This window comes from Dicentrarchus labrax, unplaced genomic scaffold (genome assembly GCF_905237075.1).
Source record: "Dicentrarchus labrax unplaced genomic scaffold, dlabrax2021, whole genome shotgun sequence".
NCBI classification, from domain to species: Eukaryota; Metazoa; Chordata; class Actinopteri; family Moronidae; genus Dicentrarchus; species Dicentrarchus labrax.
The window spans coordinates 26,615,596-26,639,623 of record NW_026136719.1 but is presented as its reverse complement, the minus strand read 5'-3'; the positions used below and the strand labels follow the sequence as shown (position 1 = coordinate 26,639,623).

The 24,028-nt window shown below is 39.8% G+C and overlaps 1 protein-coding gene across 4 annotated transcripts; it reads left to right on the top strand.

The window, feature by feature from the left end:
- The first annotated feature begins 601 nt into the window (after positions 1 to 601).
- On the top strand, positions 602 to 22,802 carry cylda (cylindromatosis (turban tumor syndrome), a). Of its 4 annotated transcripts, XM_051379150.1 has the most exons (17): positions 602 to 962; positions 2,408 to 2,950; positions 4,893 to 5,204; positions 7,743 to 7,848; positions 9,334 to 9,435; positions 10,056 to 10,172; positions 13,435 to 13,823; positions 14,676 to 14,841; positions 14,932 to 15,073; positions 15,713 to 15,835; positions 16,208 to 16,299; positions 16,403 to 16,469; positions 17,446 to 17,578; positions 18,548 to 18,656; positions 18,879 to 18,997; positions 19,402 to 19,618; positions 20,523 to 22,802. In XM_051379150.1, exons 2-17 carry the CDS (start codon positions 2,459 to 2,461, stop codon positions 20,705 to 20,707), a joined length of 2,871 nt encoding a protein of 956 aa, XP_051235110.1. In that variant the 5' UTR covers positions 602 to 962; positions 2,408 to 2,458; the 3' UTR covers positions 20,708 to 22,802. The 4 variants fall into 4 exon arrangements, with proteins under 4 accessions (XP_051235110.1, XP_051235112.1, XP_051235113.1 ...); XM_051379152.1 differs by lacking the exon at positions 9,334 to 9,435; XM_051379153.1 differs by lacking the exon at positions 10,056 to 10,172.
- The last annotated feature ends 1,226 nt before the right edge of the window (positions 22,803 to 24,028 follow it).

Sequence of the window (24,028 nt, the reverse complement as noted above, 5' to 3'; positions counted from 1 at the left end):
TGAAAGTAAGTTGCCTGTAGTCAGCAGTGGAAATGAACTAAACAAATTCACTCAAGTTACTAAAGTGCCATTTGGAGGTAGGCTACAATCTGACAGATAGATTTTTTAAATTAAAATCCATAACACATGATCATTTTAGAAAATATGACACATATACATTAAACCTCCCAACAGTATATAAAGCAGTGAAGCATAGCTCTACCACAACCAGCTGCAGCATTAAAATGTGTCATACAAATGAATGCATCATTAATAACAATCGAATAATATATAATAATACATTATATAGCATAAATACATTGCTGATAATTATTTAGCTTTAGATAAGTAAATATTTGATTGCTTACCTATTATAGAGTATTTTTTATTATATTTTTGTATTGCTTATCTTACTTAAATATATATTATACAGTTAATAACCCTTCAAGCAGCCTGTGGTTGATGAGAGACAGCATCATTTGAACTGCAGGCTACACTTCAACCTAACTATGTGTTCTGCCATTCATGGGAAAACCCCACAGGGCGGGACTTGGTTACAAACACAATTAACAGCCAATCAGCGCTTGAGAACGAAGCGAATGACCAATGCCTGTCAGGGAGCGCAATGATGTCATACATTAAGTTTCGTGAGGTCGTCTCCTGTAAATAATATATCTAATAGCTGTAGCGATACATTGTATTATTTCCCATATTTCCCATGGAGAACAGATTTATCTAAATGTTGATAGCCTACGGTAGAGGGTGGCAGTCCTCTGCCAGCCTGCTTGCTGTCGAGCAACTCGCTATGCTAACTTTAGCGTGATACTTAGCTTGTTAGGACGCTAGCATTAGCTAGCCATTTAGCTAATCAGCGGTTATTACGGTAGGAATCTCGCTTGTTTTCAGAGGCCTGTATCAAATTGAAATGGACATTTCAAATGACAGTCACCTGTAGCCTCTAACTGAACTGACGCGTATCAAAGGTAAGGTGTCTATGTCGGTAGCAGTGAACGTAAATTAGTATTTGGTGTATTTTAGCTGACGGTACGTTAGCTACTTCCCTCTCTTAAAGGGCCTTTGACTGACAGCTTTTGCCTGGTGATGACACACTGCTGCTCTGGTTGTCAGGGAAAATATTCATGATGTTGCTATCAGTGACACCGGCACTAGAATAAACAAAACTGTAATCAACTTTGTGGTTGTCACCTCAAAGAACACGCGAAATACATGTCAGATCAGGAAAGGTTAAAATTACTTTCAATTTTCTAGCTGTGGTTTTTCTTAGCCGTGTACAGCGTTAGCCATAACGGTGTTGTCTTAAAGGTATGTTGTTACGCTGACAATACACCATTTATTGGGAACAACAACAATATAATAATCAAGTTAATATTGTATGTATCATGCTTGAAACAAATGACGGATGTGGTGTGAATGTGCTCCTCAATGTGTCGCCTGGCTGATCAGCACATCTGTGCTGTCATTAGGGGAAATCCAGTTGTCTGGTATCTGAGTCTTGCCCTGGTTGTCAGAGTAAGTCAACTGTCTGCTCACATCCTATTTTTAGAATATTCAAATACTATTCAGTAGATGTGAGTAATGTCACACGAGGTCCTGCTAAAAACAGGGGTGCTTACTGCACAGGGATGACTGGGCAGTAGAGAGGGAGAATACACAGCTGAGACCATCATGAGCTGTTAGATGTCTCACAACAAACCACATAAAGCAAGCTGGGTCAGTGATCTGTCAATTGAAGATCATTAATCAGCAATTTAAGACCTAAAGTTACCTTGAAGAAATGAATCTATTATTGTGCATCTTCACCAGGAGGTCACTAGTGATAATTATTTATTATTTTCCTTCACCTTAATGCCAGAAAGACTGATTTACCCAATGTTTGGTAGTTTCTCATTTCAGTGAGGCTCATCAGTAATCCATTTACAACCCATTAATGAAACTATTTTCACTTGCTTATGTTGAAGTCTGCTTTTAAACACATATTGTCCTTGTTATTAGGTTTCAGTCTGTGCTTAGGATTGAGATATACAGCATTACTTAAAAACAATTTCTATACAGAATTGCATTCAGACCTACAGTAATCCTGTATATACAATTTGCCTGGTGCCTTATTTTATCCATGGTTGCACTTTTACTTGTGTGTTTAACCTATTTCGGTATGGAAACACTTGGTTTTCATGTGTGCTGCTTCGTAAGCATCTACTGTTGTCTTGCCTGCCTACTAACGGAAAACATACAATTGATACTTCTGAAAATGAACTTGACAGTTTTTCACTGTACTTTAATTTATATTGTGTTTTAATTTATTAAATAAATATATCGAATAAGCATTCCCTACAATTTCAATTGTATATGTCTTTGTTTTCCTTGAATACATGCCATGAAGGTAATCATTTGTTACTTGTCCCTGCAGACCAGAGGTCAAGCTTGCCTTGATGTTGGACCTCCTGCCTAGCATGCAGCCATGAGCTCATCCCTGTGGAGCCAGGAGAAGCCCAGTGGGGGCTTCAGGGAGGACTGGCGCTTCTACATGGTCATAAAGGAGTGTACGGTGGAGAAGCCTCCCCAAAAGACCCTGAGGATCCCCCGTGGAAGTCTCGGTCAGGCCTGCCAGGAGCGCAACAGCCTGGGGCGAACACTGCCCCCATGCAAGGGCAAGAAAAGTCTCCGCATCCTGGACCAGACCAACGTGGTGCTGAGCCTGGACGAGCGGGATGTCCTGGAGCTGGATGAGAAGCTGGCTGAGCTGCTGTTCCCCATTACCAACTGTGAGGAGCGATATGCCCTGCTCTGCAACAAGTCACGGCTAGAGCGCGTCCGTGATATTGACTGTGGGTCGAAGGTGCGCGTCCAGCTGCGCTCAGGGGATGAACCTCTTCCTGGTGTGGTCCGCTTCAAGGGCTCGCTGCTCCCCGACAGAGCCCTCTCTGGTATCTGGTTTGGAGTGGAGCTGCTGGTGAGAACTCTTGTGTCTTTTCTTTCTTTTTTGGAGAGAAAGTTATTTTATGTTTCCTCTGTGATCCTTGTACATGAGGGCTCCGCTACAGCAGAAATATACATTTTAGTGTTAGAGACACTGTTTACGTTGCACACTACAAATGGGACAAATTTCCCTGTTGAAGTATTTGAAAATTAACAATTGATTTTTAAAAGTTCCACTAGAGCCACAGCTTGAAAACAAAAGGTACAGATGTGGATCCAAAAGTAAAATTACAACCAAACACCACAGTGCGACTGTGAATAGATTTGAAGAACAGTTATTTAGATTATTATTGTCAAGGGTCTGATCAGTAAAAACCAGCTGACAAAAGTAAACAGGTTGTCCTTACTGCTCACCTTTAAACCAGTTACAACACAGATTAAATGTGTGTCTGTCTTGCTTGTGCAAGTTCCTTTCAGTCTTATCCGATACAAAAGAAGCAGCCAAGAATTGGTTCTCAAGGGCATTCTGAAACCAGGTGATTATACTATATATATATATGTGTGTATATATATATATATATATATAAATAAGTGTAACAAGTAACAGAACCATAGTACAGCAAATGGAAACATACACTCCTTGCTTTAGCATTCATTAGTGAAAGTGCTTATGGCAATTGCAATGCAATGAAGTGTTTGTACTCTTGCTCCTAATAAATAAGACAGAAAGAAGTATGTGATTTTGTGAACACCACCATTCATTTGCTAGAGTGCAAGTCTACTATTTTAAGTTCAATGGACATTAGTAGCTATATACATAACAGAGGGGGGGAAATGTACAACTACGTTTATTCATCTATCCTTTCTGTACACAAACGCAAGTGTCTTGCCGGTGTACAGTGTTGGAAAGTTGTAATTACAACTCATAGCACGTTTGGAAACAACAAATGGACCCAGAAAGTTTTAGCTGAATATTGTGAGTTATTTGGTGACTCTATAGGACTGTTTGTACAGAGCACAAGCCAAGGCCGAATGAAAAGCTAAATGTTCACATTTGTGAGACATTTGCTATGAGAATGTCAGCTTGGCACCTTATGCATCATATACATTTTGACTTGTGGAAAACGCAGGATTGAATGATGTACTTGTCAGACTTTGACACTTAGGTGTTCAGCTTCAAAATTTGTGGGTTTAATTCTACAAATGTAAAGTTTATGGTCAAATTCTGCCCTCTCTTAAACTTTAAAGGTGGAGACAGGCTTTAAATGTTGTTTTAGAGAAGGCTGAAACAAAGCTGCAGTGTTTTGACTGACACGAGGGCGAGCAGATGATGACAGCATTTTATCTTTTGTGTTAACTATTCATTTAATCTCTACACTAAATCTGATTATTTGATGTGATGCCATTCATTCTGTACTGTGTGTACAGCACAGTAAGTAATAAAATACAAAGGGTTGTCTATTGCAGCACAATGTTGTTTTTATGCTACAGCCCAGCTGTAGTCTTGAGTGGGCTGATGGAGCTCAAGAATTCAGACTGTAGCTCAATATAAAGGCCTCAAAGTTGGCACATATGCTTCAGATTAAATGACCAAATACTTACCAAATTGAGATTACTGTGTTCCTTTGGCTAATATATTCCAGTAATAATTGTAATTTAGCCCTTTTTTATATGTAAAGCTAATGTGTAAAAAGAAGCATGTTACAGTGTGATTTGTTAGAGTATCCCGTATCTGTACTAGACATTTTTGAATGTATTTCTCATCGCAGTAAGTCAAGTCATGTTCCTGCTGCAGTAATCGATCATATGCTCTCACAGCTCTATGATGTCGACTTCCCTTCACTGAAGAATGCTGAGCAAGCAGCCTTGCTATCTGCCCTACTTGTGATGACAATAAGTTGCTCATCCCTCTTGCTCCTGTTCTGTCTCACTCTCTACACTCGTCTCATTATCTCTCCTTTACTTCTGTCTCCCAGGAGGAGGGTCGTGGCCAGGGCTTTACGGAGGGCTCTTACCAGGGCCGCCAACTTTTCCGCTGTGAGGAGGAGTGCGGTGTGTTCGTGGCCCTGGACAAGCTTGAACTCTGGGAGGATGATGACGATGAAGCCTTGGGGGAGCTGGAAGTGGACCATGTCAGTCTGGTAGAAGATGACCAGGACTTCCCTCCACTGGAGATTAACTCCAGGGTCCTGGTGCAAACCAGGGATGGGCCAGAGAGAGGCACCATCATATTTTGTGACCTGTTGCCGGGCAATGAGAGCCTGGGCTACTATGTGGGAGTTGACATGGTAAGTAAGGCACTCTCTAAGTAGTTAGAGAGATTAGTTAATCATTCAGTAGAAAGAAAATTGATAGCCTTCCTTTTTTTTATTTTTTTTATTGACCAAATTTTTTGCTTCTCGGATGTGAGGATTTGCTGCAAAATTCCAAAATCACTCATCGGCTCTGGAAAATTCAGTACTGTTCCCTGACATTCAACAAGTCATTACTGGACACATTAAAGTTAAACTATGTAACTTCATATAATTTGAACATCATAAATGTACACCGATCAGCCATAACATTATGAGTAGTGCTGTCAGTTAAATGCGTTATTAACGGCGTTAACGCAAACCCATTTTAATGGCGTCAATTTTTTTATCGCGAGATTAACGTTCTTTTTGGCCTAGCACACTTTGTAGTTTTTTTCACATGCTGTTGCAACAACTAGTAACGTTAGAAAAACTATAACACCACACCGGATCTAGCTAGACCGGAAACAAAACAACAGGCACGCTGCACACACTTGTTTAGAAGTAGACGTTACGTTTTGAGTGGATGGCGAGTGCGAGACGCCGAAATGGATGCCAATAATATTCTGAATGGAAAGTTTACTTTTAAAAAGTTGCCAAATGGTTCCATTGACAAGACCAAAGTGATCTGTGTGTTTTGTCATTGTGAACTGAGCTATCATCGCAGCACGTCCAGACTGAAATACCACTTGATGACCAAGCACACAGCTGATCATCAAGGGACATTTAGAATAGATAAAAATGTGCGATTAATTGCGAGTTAACTATGACATTAATGCGATTAATTGCAATTAAATATTTTAATCGTTTGACAGCACTAATTATGAGCACTGACAACTAAAGTGAATAACACTGATTATCTGGTTATCATGGCACCTGTCAGTGGGTGGGATATATTAGGCAGCAAGTGAACATTTTGTCCTCATAGTTGATGTATTAGATGCAGGGAAAATGGGCAGCGTGAGGATTTGAGTGACTTTGACAAGGGCCACATTGTGATGGTTAGACGACTGGGTCAGAGCATCTCCAGAACTGCAGCTCTTGTGGAGTGTTCCTGGTCTGCAGTGGTCAGTTCCTATCAAAAGTGGTCCAAGGAAAGCAGCGAACTGACGACAGGGCCATGGATCGGACCACAAGGGTCAGCCATCACCCCCCACGTGCATCAATGAGCCTTGGCTGGCAACAGACGAGCTACTTTAGCTCACATTGCTGAAAAAGTTCATGCTGGTTCTGATAGAAATGTGTCAGAACACACAGTGCATCACAGTTTGTTGCGTGATTCTGACCACCACGGTGCCCAGGTGGTCATAATATTATGGCTGATATGTTTTGTGCATAGTCTCGACCTGCATATTTACTGTGGTTGGATTATGAGTACATCCATAGTAAGCCAGTTTCATTTGTAAACCCATCTTTTTCTCTTTGTTTCATCCCTCTCTTCAGACTGAAGCAGAGCTTCTACAAAATTGCTTTGAGAGTATACAAATCTCAAACCGCCAGTTTGATGTTTCAGTATGTACGGGATAAATGAAGCAAAACAATTACAAGTCATTAACCTGAATTTAGGCTGATTTTGTCAGATGATGTTGACAATATACATCATCCCATGCTTCTTTAGTGTTTAATTCCATTACATTTTCAACATGCTGTTACCTGAGCAGTGTGTCATTTACATTCAGATGAGTTTTCAATCCTGCCTAAGGATGCTCTGCTATGATCATTTAAATTGTCCTTGCCTCAGTAGAGGGCAGCAACGTGCAGAAAGTTACACATTTCAACTGTAAGGCAGATAATCGTATTATCAGAGTTAATGTCTCAGGTTCTCTGTCATGACTTGCCTGTGTTTTTTTTTTTTTTTTTTTAAATGACCGTTCCTCTGTATGTTGAGGGAACATGTCTTGTTGCCTGGGATCACAGTAGCTGGTATCTATGGCTACTGTTGTCAGGCGGGAGTTGTATTGTAGTCATAGAGAGACTGAAACACATAACTGAGGCATTTGACTGCTGATCGTTAGCAGCAGCACCAACAGCAGCAGCAGCCCACTCAGTGCATCTGAGCCACCCACACAAAGGCAAGGCAGTCACGCGGGGAGTGAGGTAAAGACTTAGTGCTGTATGACCCAACAGCGTGGCAAAGGGCCAGCAAGCAGCTGAGGAGAGCCCACTGCTCTGCCTCACTCTGCGTCCAGCCTCGCCCTGTGGCACTGGCCTCATGCTTATCTTAGGTTATCCCGCTGGAGCAGAATCCTAACTGAAGAAGAAGAATAGTGTGGTTGTGCTTGCAGAGAAAGTAGACCTCTGGAAGGATTTGAGGTGGAAGATCTGTTGTTTAGGTGGAGAAGATGTGGATACAGGGGATACAAAATACAGAGGATCAAGCTTAAGCATAATTTTTTGCGACTGCACAATAGTCCTTCATTAATCACCAAGAAGATACTAGGGGAATAAGCACGTGTGGCACCTGCTTGATCACTTTTGCAGAGATGAAGAACACCTGGGAGGTTTATATGTTTCTCATGTATCCAACTCTTTCAGGACAATCCTATCGGGGACTGGGATGGCGTGTTTGATGGGAAGTTGCTGTGTAATTTTGCCAGTTTGGAGCACACTCGACTCGTCCCCATCTGTGACGTAATGCCAGGTGAGTCACCTAGTACTCGTGTTTTCTGAAAACATTCAGCTGTCCTTCTCTTCACTAGTTCTTAGCTCCTTCTGAGCGTTTGTGTTTTGCTTGCAGCGGGAACAGAGAGCCTTTTGTGTACATGGCTCATTTGTTTTTGAAAGTCAAGTGAGATACTCAGGCTCTTTGTTCTCCACATTGGCATATTGATTTGTTTATGTGTGCTACTGCCGCCTCTCTGACTATTTAGACTTGTATCCAGGAAATCTTGAAGATTGGGATTCTTAATTTGGAAATTTGTCATTTCTCTTTCAAACCCTTCCTTTTGCACTCTATGCCTGTCTATTGATTGCAAAAGGAACTAATTGAGGTATATGTTGTCACTAAATAGAGATACTTTAAAATCAGCCACCCCCCCAAAAAACGTGTTATTCATTGGTTCCTAATTTGTCATGCTTCTGATACTATACAGTTAAAATTGTCCTTTGTGACTGTCAGCCTGTGTGCAAAGTGAGATGCAAGAACACTTGGTGTTAAAGTTATGGTTACGTTCAGTTAGATTAGGATGGTTCCAATGCCAATACCAGTATAGAAAATGTCTCAGACGTGTATGTTCCAAACCAATATCACGTAATTTATTAGCCCCAATAATGCACCCTGCTTCTTCCTGTCAGCATCCCGTTCACCTTTTCTTTGCTTCTGGGGGGGATTTTTTTGAATTTATTGGACAGGAAAGCTCAAGATAGACAGGAAATGGTGGGAGAGAGGGGATTACACGCAGCTAAAGGGCCCCAGGTGAGACTCAAACCCTCAACCTTGGTACATGGGGCGCCAGTTCTACCAGGTGAACTACCAGGAAGCCCTTGTTTGCCATTTTTTTTTTTACCCAGGGTTTCCAAAGTCATGACCCGCCACACTCTGACTCTGATATTCGCGTGATGATTAGAGTGATGAAGAAGAGTTTATTTCCGCTAGTGTAACTTTAACTAGACTTAGCTAAATGTCAGCACATAGACTGACTGTCAAACTACATAATAAAAGTTGTATGGCGTTCATTCTCTGTATGTATTTGTTAGTGTTTTACAAATGGTTTAGTCTGAGCCAGGCCATACAGCAATGTTTTCTCAGTCATACAGGGTTAGTATACAACATATGTATTCAATGTCGGCCAATACGCAAAATTCAGGCTTCGGTATCAGAACATCTCTTAGTTAAATTCTGTATTTGTAGCCTGGAACCTTCCTTAAGCAATACACCTCTATTGTCACTGGCTAAATGTTGTTGGCCAGGGTAGTACTTCACAGTCTTGAGACTTCTTATTGCATATTAAAAATGTTTATCAAACTGCAGTGACAAATTGAAAACCATCAAAAGAAGTGTTAGAGGGTCAAGTTGAATTTATATACTTTGTAAGTGGGCTGTGGAAGACCTTAGGTGCATGGAAGTTTAACGTAGGGTGGTAAGGGTGCTGTGGCTCTAATGTGGATGTATTTCTGGGCTGTGCAGAATATTCCATGCAGGACCAAAGGCTGCAAAAGCACAGTTTTGCCCCCAGAGGCACCAACAGTGACAAGTCGTCCTCTGGCCAAAGCAAACCAAAGAGCAAAGGTACTGCACTGCTGTTACGATACAAACCTAACTCACGTACACACAGCTTGGTGTGATGATAATTCTTCAAGGGACATTTCGTCAAAATTGTCTAATGGTGGTTTCACAAATTCTAATGATCCCTCTGAGGCACTTTCCTGATTGAAGAAGTCTTTTCTTTGTTGTAGAGAGCTCTTAAAATGAAACAGCTTGGCCAAACTTTTATTATAGTCGAGCACAGTGAGGTATAACCACAGATAAAACACTTTTGGTGAAAAGTCCCTTTAAAAATATAACAATGACAGAGGGAATTCCTAACTTCCTTTCCACAAAATATTGAACTTCTGGTTGCAATTGCACTGATTTTATGTGAATGGGTTTCTTTTACGTTCTTTTTGTGTGTGTGTGTTTCTTTCATGGAGAGAAGTGACTATAGTTGCAGTTTTCTTTTTTAGGATTTTCTACGCTCATATTTCTCACTTGGTCGTTAAAAATAAAATGGGGACAAATCATGCTCTCTCTCTCTCTCTCTCTCTCTCTCTCTCACACACACACACACACACACACACACACACACACACACACACACACACATTTTGCTTATATCTGTGTATTTTTTCATGTACTTGTGTTATTTACAGGATTAGGTCATCAGTGTGGCAGTAGAAGCAAGTCTGAATTTTACTATACTTTAAATGGCAGCTCTGTTGATCCCCCAGCCCAGTCCAAATCCAAAAGCACATGGTACATTGATGAAGGTAAAACACGGGTTCTCGTGGGATGTCAACCATCTTACCGGCAAGCTCCTGTTTACAACAAGCTACAGACTAATCCTTATCTCTAAGGCACACTTTTATAGGTGCTTCATAGTTGGAATTTACTAACATTGGCAGGATCAGAGGTTCTTATCCTGCTATTCTAAAATACATTTACACTCTGGTACTGTGGGTCAGTCTGAACACAGTTGTCCTCCAAAATTAGCATATAATAGAGTTGTGTTTGGGAACCTATTTCTCCCACCTGCTAGAAAACATTATTACATATTATTATTATCTTATTTTGAATTATTTTGAGGTTTTTATGTTTCTCACAACTGTGAAATACAAAGTCACAATGATGAGAGCTTCTTATAATATCGCATAAGTGAGAACCCTATTCTTAATAGTTTATCATTTACTTTAATACTTGTACTTTATTGTATTTCTAGTACATGGTATAATTATGTTATGTTAATTTTCTGATTGTGAGGTATTTACTGCTTATTATTTGCCTAGTATTTAACTTAGTCAGGCAGCTTCCTAATATAAGTTCAGCAGCAACTTAACAGAGCTGTGGTGCTGAAACAGTGGCAGTCAGCTGTCTTCACCACACTGGCTAATATAAGAAATACCACTGACACAAAATTGGTTCTCCAGTAGGTCACAGAAGAGGTATGTTTCAGATGTATACATAAGGAAAGAAGAGATTATTGATTAATTTGCTCCCATTAAGGATTTATGTATATATGTCATAGTCTAACTGAGCATTTTAAACATTGACTGTTGACTTTAAGCTCAACGTATACAAAGAAGGAAATGCGTGTGCTTTGGCTGTCTGCCTCATCTCTGGTGGGGAGTGACACTTTTGTATAAATGGATGATATTTGTATAATATTTGTATCATAATTATAAAAAACATGTAGTCATAATAAATCTCAAATTAAGTTATGTAATGAATCTTTTTTGATTCACTTTTTTAACAAGTGGGAGAAACGAGTTCCATACAGAACATTTATATGTTGTTTATGTACTGTAATATGTACTGTAGATATTACTGTATTCTTGGACAAAAATGTTCCCTTAATTCTGCATAAATAGGATGACTCCTTTAGTTATAATGCTTTAAGTAATGCCCCAGAAATGGTTTGCAGAAGAACAACAATCAGTAGTTTGTTGCAGTAGCTTGCTATAAAGACCTTGCCATTAGTCTTGTCCTTCATCACCATTATAGTGTGATATTCCCTGTGCATGGAGTAATTGGTGTTCCCCCAAGGCTTTTAATAATGCTCAGTGCTGCAAATGACTCCTTAACTAGACAACTAGCTGTTTTGGCTACAAATGCAGTTAAAATATGTAAGTTTCTATGTAAAAAGCATTAGTAAAAGCCTTTACTTCTACTGTCAGGTCTGACTGATTCAGTCAGCACATTGTGTCATTGTTTTTCCATTTTTGGGACAGAGGTTTGATTTCGGGACAGAGGTTTGATTATTTTTTTACTTTAGAGGGAAATTACATTGCTTGTCTCATCATCAATACATGTCAGTTGTGAAGAATTTATAAGATACGATTATCACTTAGTGTATTTACATGTACACATGTACGCATTCTGGATATTAACTCATTATTCTGTTTATGGTCATATTCTCATAAAATTAGTGTTCTGATAGTCAAAAAATACGTAACTATGAATTTTCATAAAAAATCTGGAGACAGCACAAATCAACCAAAAAGTCAAAGCAAAACAAGATGCACACGAGTATATGTACCTCAGTGTAATGGGAAACACTAGCTTGTACTAGATGTGAAATTTTAGACTACTCATGATTTAAATGAGGAATTTGAAATGACAGAGGTGTTGCCTCCTGCCAAGGCAAAACAGAATACTTGAGTGCCTGCTTTGGTATTTCTGTACTAACGCAGAAATTTGGAGAGGTCTGTTATAAATGGCTGACGTGCTGTTTTCAAAACTGCTTAGTCATCCTGTGAATGTGTAATCATTTTCATCTTCCTCAGGCTCATTTTCCACATTTTGGGTTATTTTTACTTCTGTTATGATGCTGTCATTTCTGTCCCAAACAAGTAACCAGACTAGACTCCAACAGTTCTCTCAGCGAGAGAATTGTTTGAGTGTGGATATACAAATTTAAAGCCGAAGAATTCATGTTGTCTGTCATGACACAGTTCAGTCAGTACTTGTGATTTTCTGGAAGTTAGAATTCAGAGAGAAAACTATAAAAATGTGATGATGTCAGTGGTTTACAAAATCGGGCGCTACGTAGAGAAATTAAATGTTTTCGAGCCAAAATTTAACATCTGTTACATAATTGCTTGTGTGGCATCTGGTGTGTTGACAAAAGCCACCGAACTATAACTAAAAGGTTTCATATTATGTCCATAATTTCAACAGCAGAAGAGAAGCAGAAACAGTCTATCTGGATTCTGGTTACATTGTAATGGCTAATGGGATACAGTGTCAGAGGCCTGTCACTCCTGTAAAGGATGATGTGTGAAGTATTTTTTTCAAACTTCAAAAATCAAAAAACTTGTCAAAAGGTTGCTTTTGGAGCAGTGCCAGATATTAAATGCCAGTGACATCCCAAAATTCTCCAGTCCATCGAAGAAGGCTGACTCCAAATGTGAACAATTGAACAAAGTGGCCATAGTTACTTAGCTGTGTCAGCTCAAAAACATAGTGAAGCATATTGCAGAACACCATCAGATGCGAAAAGGAGGCAGCACATTAGACGATACTTATAAACTATGGGCATTTTCACACTTATGCCAAATACTTGAGTCAGGATGGCTTTCTCCGTCAGAAATTAAAGGACCAGTGTGTAGGATTTAGTGGTATCTAGCAGTGACGCAGATTGCAAATAAATTGAGTACTGCTTGCCTTCCAAGCAAGTAGTAGAATGTAAGGTTGCCATGTATTTTTAGGTAGATTCCCAAGGAGAATATGCCCTGATATTGGCAAAAAACTAAATCTAGATCGCCCAAGTGTGAAAATGCCCTAAGATGCTGAGATTGTTTAGGTAGAACTAAAAGCCAAATGCCACCATATCTTGTTTTTGCTGACCTCCAGTGGTTGAAGTTATCACATTTCAACAGTCTTTCAACCAGAAGAGGTCAATAAACAAATTTTCACCTTGGCGTTAAGTTACTCTTTAAATAAATCCCTATAAAAGTAAACCGCCTACATAATATGATGTGTTTTTACTGTAAATTCGATGTTAAGATTTGGTTTCTGGTTTCTCTCCTGCAGTTGGGGAGGATCCCGCCAAGTCACTTACTGACACGCCCCCTGACTTCAACCAATCCTCCCCGCCCTCCAGAGCCCCGCCCTCCGCCTCGTTGTCCAGTGACAACAAGTTCCACTCTCTGCCCTTCAGCCTGAACAGGAAGCCCGGGCCCATTGACAGCATGAGTCATGGGCCTCTCTCCCTTTCTGTCCAGTCGGTGATGGGAGAGCAGCCTGAGCCACCGTCACCTGCTGCCCCTCCCTCGCCGCGGCCTCCCACGCCTCCCCGTGGACAGCCAGGTCTGGAGGTGGGCTCTCTGGTGGAGGTGAAGGAGAACCCCCCTCTGTGTGGTGTCATCCGTTGGGTGGGTCTGCCTCCTGGCCTGCTGGAGCCTTTGGCTGGGCTGGAGCTGGTGAGACATCACAACAGTGTAAACCTGGAAGTTAAATTAAGCTTTCAGTGTCAGTAAATGGAAAAGTAGATCACAGATATTAGATAATATTGATGGGACAAATAATTTCATCATTGTCTGTTTCATCAATATTACCATGCTGATTATGTTACTCCCAGTAACATGTCATAATTGTTCAGGTAAAACCTTTATCACCACATTGCTTAATTCAATTATAGAACATTTTGTTAAAGGAATAGTTTGACATATTGGCAAATATGCTCATTTGCTTTCTTGCTCAGTTACATGAAAATACCTTTACCAGTCTCATTTCTGTCCATTCATTATAAACCGGTTAGCTTAGCATAAAGACCGGGGGAAAAAGCTTGCTTGGCTGTGTCTGAAGATAAAAACTGCCCACATCCCCCCGAAGACGTATTAAAGAACATGTTATCTTTTGTATCCTGGTCAAAAGCCAAAGTGTAAAAATGACAAAGGGTGTACTTCTTTGCTCTGCACTATGACTTCCTAGAATTTAGTGTGGCTCCTAAAAAAGGGACCTATTCCTTTAACCACATTGCCATATGAACTGATTTCTGATGTTTGAGTTTGTATGCACGTATCATAATCAGTAATAATAAATCAGTATCAGAATTAGGTTTATTGCCAAGTAAGTTTAAACACATACGAAGAATTTTGTCTAAGATATGCCACTGTTAATTGAAGGTCCGAGTAAAATGTTTGTCAGTGAACAGCAAAAAAAAAGTCCATAAGGCATTTGGAAAAGGGCAGAATAAATGAAAGCTTTTTCACTGTACGCACATGCAGTACCTGACAGTAATTGGATGACGGGATCTTGACCTTCTTCTCCAGGAGGAAGAGTGCCCTGGGTGCACTGATGGCACCTTCAAAGGTACGCGGTACTTCACCTGCCCACCCAAAAAAGCTCTCTTTGTGAAGCTTAAATGCTGCCGGCCCGACTCCCGCTTCCCATCCCTGCATCACTCTTCCAACCCCATAGAGCGGTGCAACTCCATCGGTGAGTCAGTAGGATGAACAGGGATGAAAGGCATTAACTACTGTCACCAAAAGCTGTGTGTTTACATTTGCACTATGTGTGTTCATGCAGCATTCGGAGGTTACCTAAGTGAGGTAGTACATGAGAACACACCTCCCCGCACAGAGAATGATGGTCTGGATGTCATGGTGGGGAAAAAGAAAGGCATCCAAGGCCACTACAACTCTTGTTACCTGGATTCTACCCTCTTCTGGTCAGTACTACTAATGGTCTTATAGTAATTACTTTACCAGCCATAGTTTATGCTGTTTTATATTAATATGTCTGGACTTAGTCATATTGATTGACTATGGTTGTTCCTCAGCTGGCAGTGCTGTGTTTGCCTAGAGGCAGAGGCTTATTAGTAAATTGTTTTGACTTTGCCCACTGGCTCTAACAGGAGGGTGTATTCCTGCTGTGTGCTGGCTGGTGGATAGTGGATTTGTTGTTTCTGCCAACACTGCCAAAGGGCCATTGAACAAAGCAGTCAGCCCAAACTACTTCAGCAAACTACAGGCGATCCAATGTTTTGAGTATGCTTCAACTAGTTTGGGGTTTTGAATTTTAGCTTTACATTTAACCAGTTGCAGAAATAATGACAAAAACTCTTCTAGGTAGAATTAGATTTTATGGGAAATTCAAGCTAAGGCCTTCCCATAAGAATATTTTTTAATAAACTACATAATAAATACAAATGTAATCGGACAAACTGCATTATATCCAAGGTTTACAACATTCATATTTTTGGATGATATTCGTTCATCATTGTCAATCATTATTTATCTTATATAATTTGTTTTCATAGTAAATAAATATTAATTGTAATGCCTTGTTTGTGTATTTGGCTTTGCAGTCTGTTTTCTTTCAGCTCTGTACTGGACACGGTTCTGCTGAGACCACGCTCAAAGACTGATGTGGAGTACTATAGAGAGACCCAAGAGCTGTTACGCACAGAGATAGTCAACCCCCTGCGCATGTAAGTCTGAGTGGTTTATTGCACACATACTCTGCTGCAGGTTTTTGGCATTCAATCATCATCACATTTTGACTCATGAGCTGTTTTAGGCATGTGTTTTTAGTTTTTTTTTTTTTTTTTTCTTTTTCAGGGAGCTAAAAGCTACTCTTAAAGCTGTTGTAGAATGTTTCTCCAGGACCTTTAAATAAAGATTTACATTCAGATAAATAAAATAAAACAGTCTCATGTTGTTTTGAATCTGGAATATTATTGGTTGCATTATTTACTTTATCAAACCCTGAATGTAATATGTGATGCAAATTTCTCCAGTGGAGTTTATGTCACTAAACCAGATGTGGCTACCTTGTAACTTGCTTGTTCTTTGTGCTCCAGACATGGGTATGTTTGTGCCACTAAAGTGATGAAGCTAAGGAGGATCCTTGAGAAAGTAGAAGCTGCCTCTGGATTTACCTCTGAAGAAAAGGGTAACAACATTCACGCTACCGACTTTACTGTTTTCACAGTGGCTGGCAGCATTTAAACAAGAATGTTACCTCACATCTCATTTAAGCACATCTTGTATTGCAGATCCTGAAGAGTTCCTCAATATCCTTTTCCATCACATACTGAGGGTGGACCCGTTGCTCAAGCTAAGGTAGGGCCCATTGTCTTTTGGAAGAAATGCAAAAGCTCTTTGGCTACATCTAGTACGAAAAAGGCACAAAAGAAACATAAACACAGTTATTCTCTGTGCACACTCAATTTGCGACATTGTTTTGAAATGGCTGAAAGAGTTTAATGATACGGTTGTTACTTTTCACACATAAACCATGTCGGTCACATGGCGGGATGAACAAATCTTTCTGATTGTCGGTGCTTACCAAATTCTACAAATATAGTTCCAAATACGTGACAGTTAAACCACAGAATTACAACAGAGCTTGTCTAATTCTGCAGTATGTAGATTTACACAGTCACATACAGTTTCATTTCTGCTGGAGTGCTTGTGTTGGAGATTGAATGGCGGACAGTGTGGGCAGTGCGGTTTGACTGTAGGAGTGTTTTTGGTCACATTATGAAAACTCCCTCTATAGTCATGTTTATGGATCTTTGCAATTTAGATGAGCGATACTACAAGGTTATGCAATAGTATTTCCATTGTACAGTAATCAACAGGTTTTATTTCTCACTGCAGGGGAAATTAATATTTCAGTGTCAGTGGTTTCAGAGGAAAAATACAAATTCCCATTTGTTTTGTTAAGCTAAGGTATTCATTTAAGTTATTTATACACACTTTATATAAAAGTCTTGAACTGTGTACAGTTCAGAGATAGTATAGGTATTGATTGATGAACTTGTGTATTAGTACATAAGGTAGTCTTTGGTATGAAATAGTTATACTTGCATACATATTGGCCTGGAGTGTTAAAGGTTTTAGAATAGAAATTCTCCAGGAAGCATTAATCAGATCTGCTTTTAGTTCAGATAAATACCACTAGTGGATACTACACAAAGTGCTTTTAACATCTGCACAGATTACAGTTCTCCTGTTACCTTTTCCCCCTCAGAAAGCAGGATGTGAATAAGACTAATGAAAATATGTGAAAAGAGACTTTTTCATTGTTTTCCAGGTCAGCAGGACAGAAGGTCCAGGACTGTTACTTTTACCAGATCTTCATGGACAAGAAGGACAAGGTTGGAGTTCCCACCATCCAGCAGCTCCTGGAGTGGTCCTTCATCAACAGCGACCTGAAGTTTGCAGAGGTAAATTTCATTTTGTTTAAATTCATTTTTTTAAACCGATAAGCGTGAGGTAAGTAGAAATCTTGGTTATACTGTAGATTGCTTTGTCTGTCTTGATTTTGTCACAATTCCTTGAAAGAAATATAAAACCAACATTACATACTTTATGCTGCTGTAATCTCATAATCAGGTTATAGGTAGCTGTGTAATAATTACAATTGAAATTTTACTTTTTAATTCAACTAAAGCAGACAACAGACCTCAGGAGAATGTAAATGGTGTGAGGTGTTTGGATAGATTCAAATTCATAAAACATCAGAATAGTGTGCAATGTACTTCTGGATGGCTTTGGAGTCTTTTCAAGCAAAAGATAAATAAATTGTACAATCCTTCATTTATATGAAAATACTCCTGTTAGCATCTCCAGTGTGTGACATCCTGTATGAATGGCTCCCCCCAGTGTTTATTGTTGGTAATTGAAAAAAACTACATTTGTCTACATCAGTTTTTATTAGGGTACATAGTTACTGTTCCTTTTCTAAATTAAAGTTGATTAAATTTCTACATTGACAAGGAGAACAAAATGCTTTTTAGGTAAGAAAGACAGGAAGAGTTCAAAAGCAGCTTCCACTGCTGATCAAAGTCAGCTAATCAAACAAGAACACACACTGTCCTGAGCATGAGGCAGCTTATGTTTAATAGTCTAATAATAATAATTTTATATTCTTGTTGTCTTACCTTTTCTTACTCTAGATAAAAAACAACTTTTGAAAGAACCAAGGTTGTCTGTCATCTCTATTTGCTTTTAAAGAATTGCTAAGGTCTGTGTTGGGTATCAAGTAGATTGTGTTGACGCTGTTCTGGCAGCCGTTTGGCCTCAGGTTTCACTTCCTGTGTGCACTGAGCTTTGCTGATGTATCCATGCCGCTTTGTTGATGACTACATAAGTTTTATCTTTCTCTGTTTTTCTTGAACCCCCCCAATCCCCAGGCTCCCTCCTGCCTTATCATCCAGATGCCCCGCTTTGGCAAGGACTTCAAAATGTTCAACAAGATTTTCCCCTCACTAGAGTTAGACATCACAGACCTTCTTGAAGACAGTGAGTTGTAGCTAATAATTTTTCCCGTGCGTAAGTGTGATGTGTTCTCGCTGATCAATGGTGATTCAGGGCTGTGTGGCATTCGGTAATGAAATCCCACTGAGCTGTCTCTGCTGCTCAGCTGAGATGAAGGAACCCTTTTATTCTTCCCTAACTTTTTAAAGAACTACACTTCTTTGCAGTGTGTCAGCCACAATAAAGGTATGTGTTTTTATTACCCAGCTCCAAGGGAATGTCGAATCTGTGGAGGCCTGGCTCTCTACGAGTGTCGTGACTGTTATGAGGATGGCGATATCACCGCTGGCAAGATTAAACAGTTCTGTGAAAAGTGCAATACACAGGTAAATGACAGAGGGCATTATTACAACATTAGTTCAACAAAGACGTTAAGAAGTTTTAAAGTGTGGGCCAGGATCATCCATGTGGTGGCGCCAAATCCAAAGAAATCATTCTGCCTCAGTGCAGAAGTTATGTTGCAGAAGAGTGGCTTCTACAGTAGATTGTAACACATGGGCCATTCATTTCACTTGCCAATACTCAGTGCATGTACTGAAATATTGTTGGATTTATATCTAAATTACCCATCTGACTATATAAATTATCAGATGTACTTCAAAGCTTTTATTTCCTGTGATCTTTAATCTATATGTAATTTGAAACACGTTGAATATGTTTAGTTTAACCTTAATAGGCCACAGTAACAAACTGTCTGTGTGATGATGTGTTCATGCTTGTGCTGATTTAGGTTCACCTCCACCCGAGGAGAAAAACCCATCGGCACGGCAAACTGTCTGTCCCCAAGGAGCTGCAAGAAGGTACGGGGCGGCAGGGCAGTTTTCCCCGCCAGAGGATGGAGCTGTTCGCCGTGCTGTGCATCGAAACCAGTCACTATGTGGCCTTTGTCAAGTACGGCAGCGCTGATTCCGCCTGGCTCTTCTTCGACAGCATGGCTGACCGTGATGGTAGGTGTCATGGCCTTTTGGATGCTACGTTTGCTATGACATCAAACTAATCCTTGAGATGAAGTTGTGATGTACGGGATCAACAGGAAACTGTTTCCGTAACACTGAAAGAATTTCACAGTACTTAGTGGCACCGATGGTATTATAGAGCCTCAGAAACCCAGTGAAGAATGCACTACACTAATTGATTCATGCACTCGAAATTACTGATTACATTTTAAACCCAAGTTTTCCTGTGATATTAAACCTAATAAGCTCATAACCACAGCTAAGAAGTATTGCTGTAAATTTTACTCCAGTCTGGCCTGGGTAAAACTGCTATTAGGGCTGCAACCATAAAATATTTTCATTGAATTTTTCATGAATTAATTTGCTAGTTATTATTATTATTATTTTGTTTTTACAATTATTCGATTAAATGTTTGATCAGTAATTTGTCAGAAAATAGTGGGAAAAAATCTGTCACATTAGGACAGAGAAAAGCAACAAAAACTAACTGTAGGAGGCTGGAACTGCTGTCTGGCATTTCTGTTTAAGAAATAATTATAACTCAATCATCACAGTAGTTTCTCATATTTTTTTTTGGATCGACTCAATGATTAATAAGCTTAATAGTTTTACCTCTAATTGATGTTTTATTTTATCTTGGCCAAAACTTTTAAGTGTGTGATTATATCAGTGATATAAAACAACATAATAAGTGGTGGAAAGAAGAAGTTTGACTTAAAAGTAATTAAATTATTTTTTTAATATTTTACTTTACAACTTTACATATCTGCCTTTGAGCTTGTGCATTAAATCATTAAATCCTCTAGCATTCCAAACACCAACAAAAGGTTGGAGCTTGATGTGACTGTCACAAATGATCATACTGTTTCAAATGATTGTGCATGTGGCTTTGCAGGAGGGCAGAATGGTTTCAACATCCCCCAGGTGTCCCCCTGTCCGGAGGTGGAGGCCTACCTGAAAATGACCCCAGAGGAGCTGCACACCCTGGATCCCAAGAGCATCCAGGGCCAGGCCCGACGCCTGCTGTGCGATGCCTACATGTGCATGTACCAGAGCCCGACCATGAGCCTGTACAAGTAGAATCCTCTCTCCAACCCCCATCCCATCCACTCCTGCCCCTCAGCCACGCCACCTCCCCTTTCTCCCAGGGCAGGAGATTCCCAGAAAGACCAAAAACGAAAAATAAACTAAAAGAAGAAAGGCTGCCTGCCAGCAGGGGTGCTGTCCGGAGTTAACCCTCTCCACCCCACCTCTCCTCAATGCCTGCCCATCTCTGGAGGTTGGAGAGATGGAAGAGAGGGGGAGAAGCCTATTTGCACTGTGCATTAGTTGAAGTGTTGTGTTCTTCATGTAGTCTTATGTAGCTTCCTGGTGTCTCACAGCTGAGCGTTGGTGGTGGATGATGAAGGTAGATGAAGCCTTATGAAGATTCACTCCCTGTTCAGGGAGGAAGGGGTTTGGGAGATGGGCGGGAGGGCATGTTCACGTCGCCGCGGCTGACAAAACATGTACAACAAAAACAAGATGAGCTAGTGGGAGGACCTTTGCCACCTCATTTACCTTAAGAAAAGAGGAGTCCTGCTATTCTTAATCACTGTAAAAGATGGGAGCTTTCCATATTGCCACATTAAGGAAGCAATGCAGTGCGCAAATCCTCATCCAACCTGTGTGTACTGTTCTAAAAACTTGTGTAAAATCTCTTAGTAGCATAGATTTCTCCAGGTAGTTACATCAGCAGTATAGATGTCAACCTACTGTGCAGTTGCATTAAGACCAGAGTAGTCTGCTCTTTGTGAACCGGTTTGCATATTTCCCCATCACGCTGTGTAAATGTCTTTACAGTATATGTTTTGCAGAAACAGTTGTAGCCATTGTAAAAGTCTCACGTTTTACTGCATAACCAATGCTGCACTTTTGCTCCATCCCCAAGTGGACCTATCAGGAAACATTTAGGTTTTGCTCTTTTTTTTCTCCCATTGGAAGTCGCAGCGAGTGCTAATTTGTTGGTCGGGAGACATCAGAGTTTTGTGTTACAGAATACAAATTTGCTTCTCCTCTGTAGCTGTAAAGAACGCTCTGCATTGCTAATGCAGAGTAGATGCCAGATAAATGCATGAGGGGAGACTTGTACAATGGCTCCTGTTGTAAAGCTGGTTGGTGGAGCACTCCATGCATTCATAGGGTCAATGAGGTGAAATACTGGAAAAGTCTGTCTGTTTCCTTTTAAAGTAAGAGAGTAGGATGTGAACAATTTCACATGCAGTGTTTTTTAAAAAATCTAAATTATATTTTGTGTTTACGAAGCCTTTTCTCTGCCCGTCATGGCAAGTATTGACTCTCGCTGCCTTCCATGAAGATGTGACATGCAATGTTTCCAGCCATGCACCAGATAACAACAATTGCGATCAAATATTATTTATTATATTCTAGTCATACTACAAACTCGTATGTCGTCCCTTTTCTAAGAAAATGAAGCAGGGTTGATACTGGTTTGGGTACTCCTCGTCCTCTTTCACTGTATATTGAAGTGAGTTATTGTAGTTTACGCTGTTTCATAGCAACTACTGAATGTTAATAATGACACGTTGAACAGTGTAGAGTTAAAGGACGGGTAATGAATGAGGCACAAGGCTGAGAGGATGTATTTAAAGAAAAAACATTAAATTAAAAAGACTTATTTCCATTTTATTCCAATTTTAAAGAGTAGCTAAAGCATACCAATAATACCATGGATCAAGACGTAAAGTTTTTATATATATCACACAAAATTGGATAAAATCAACAAACTGCACATGTTGGCATCAGCATTATATATATTTTTCCTAAATCACAACGTAATCATGGATTTAGTTGTGAGTATAAAGTAAGTGTATAAGGGCGTTTTATAAATTAGGTTCCAGCTGACAACTTCCATTTTGCTCTGTGGTCGTTTCCACTGTCCCAGGGATCCTGACAGGAGACCTTCCTGTGTGAACTTTTTTCTGCACTGCTGAAGCTTGTCATTGACTGGAGCCTTGTTCTCTGTGAGAGAAGTCTCAGAACGTAGGATGGGAATTTGATTTTTATTTTTTTTTTCTGTTGCATCTGTACAGTATAGACATATGTAACGGGTGGAAAATTAATGTCAGTGATGTTCCTGTAAATGTTAACAAAATAAAGCCCATTTTGAAGGGTATGCTGCATGTTCTGAGTGGTGTGATGATGGGTCTTGTGCATTTTGCGAGGCCAGGGAATGTTAGCGTCAAGGGGTGGAGGGTGGATTTGTAAGAATAATTTAAGAACTTCTTTCTGCAAGTGGTGTGGTGTTGAGGGAAATTGACACCAGTTATTCATCAATTATTTCACCTACACAGTATAGAGACACCTGTGAGGGTGAAAAGCCACCATTAGAGAAGGTAGTAGATATAACTATACAATATTACATGTTCTGTGAGTGGTGTCACTCTTGAACTGTAGTACACAATGGGTTATTAGTAGGTCCAAATACATCGCAGACTGCCACGTTGGAGAGATCACCAAAGAAAAATGGCTCATTTTATTTTTTGATATAACTTTAACTATAAGTATATGGCTACCGTGGTTGTGATGCTAGAAGGCTCAATTTCTACATGCCCAATATTGCTTTAACATTAACTTAATATTTCACTTCAACAAGGAACTTTGTCAGCAGCTCATAAAAGGAATGACTCATCCCATCAGAAATGAATGGGAGCAGTCAGTCACTGAAATTAAATAGCATCCAAAATAGAATTGTACTCCATGGTGTGTCAGTACCAGTGGTGAACAGTAACTAAGTACATTTACTCATTTGCCGTACTGAAGTACAATTTGACATTCTCATAGTTCCTCTTTTTGCTACTTTACACTTCCCCTCAACTATTTTTTAAAGGCAAATATTGTATTTTTTACTCCTCTACATTATTTTATGGTTTAAAGTTAGTGGTTACCTTTCAAATTAAGATTTGACATAAAAATATACCACATAATAACCGTAGAAAATTCAATACAGTGATGGCTCCCAAACGTTTTAGCTAATGACCCCTTACGAGGTGTGTGGTCTAGTTGGGGCCCTTGTCATGTTTCAGATGCCTATGAGTTGTTCCAGCAGAGACACATTTCACCTTCCACCTCTTCTCGCATTGTTTCATTTCAATAACTGTTTGAGGCCCAAAGGGGTCAGACTATTAAATATTACTTAAAACACAAAGACTAAAGAAAAATAAATGATATCAATTTGTGTAGCAGAACAACCTCATTATTTATCTCACGACCCCTCAGATTCTCTTGTGATCCTATGGAGGGGCCTGACCCCTATAGGTTGGGAACCACAGGACTAAACTAGAACTGTGTCTAAAGTGGTTAAAACTAGCTACCTCTTGATCACAGCAGTAAAACACTGCT